The 326-nt window shown below is 35.9% G+C and overlaps 1 protein-coding gene across 1 annotated transcript in view; it reads right to left on the reverse strand.

Moving 5' to 3' along the window:
- The window catches only part of LOC119582247, a gene marked incomplete at its 3' end in the record, with an annotated part of 30509 nt that overhangs the window by 22014 nt on the left and 8169 nt on the right, over positions 1 to 326 (reverse strand). Inside the window, 1 exon segment of the mRNA XM_037930469.1 lies at positions 77 to 300. Within this exon segment, the coding sequence (XP_037786397.1) occupies positions 77 to 300 (224 nt within the window).

A 326-nucleotide genomic window follows, 5' to 3' on the forward strand; every position in this document is an offset into this window, starting at 1 on the left:
GAGACTGTACTTACTCCAGCTAATAATGAAATATCCCTAACAAATGATAGTAATTGACAAAAAATAAAAAACTTACCTGAATAAACACACTAGTTTCCTGTGTTTCTGACAACTGTTGCTGAATTACAGTAGTCTGATACAGACTATAGACAGACCAAGTAACAGACAATGAAGTAGCTTGCCCCAGCAAAACTCCTTCTCCTAAAGTGAAACTTCCAGGAAAATTTGTGAGAAGCCACTTGGTTGAGGTGTACATAACCAACAAGCATATACTTGAGATTATGATTGCAACTGGAGGAGCTGTAATAAACCAATGAAAAAAGAAA

The sequence above is a fragment of the Penaeus monodon genome, chromosome 15, assembly GCF_015228065.2.
Source record: "Penaeus monodon isolate SGIC_2016 chromosome 15, NSTDA_Pmon_1, whole genome shotgun sequence".
Classification (NCBI taxonomy): Eukaryota; Metazoa; Arthropoda; class Malacostraca; order Decapoda; family Penaeidae; genus Penaeus; species Penaeus monodon.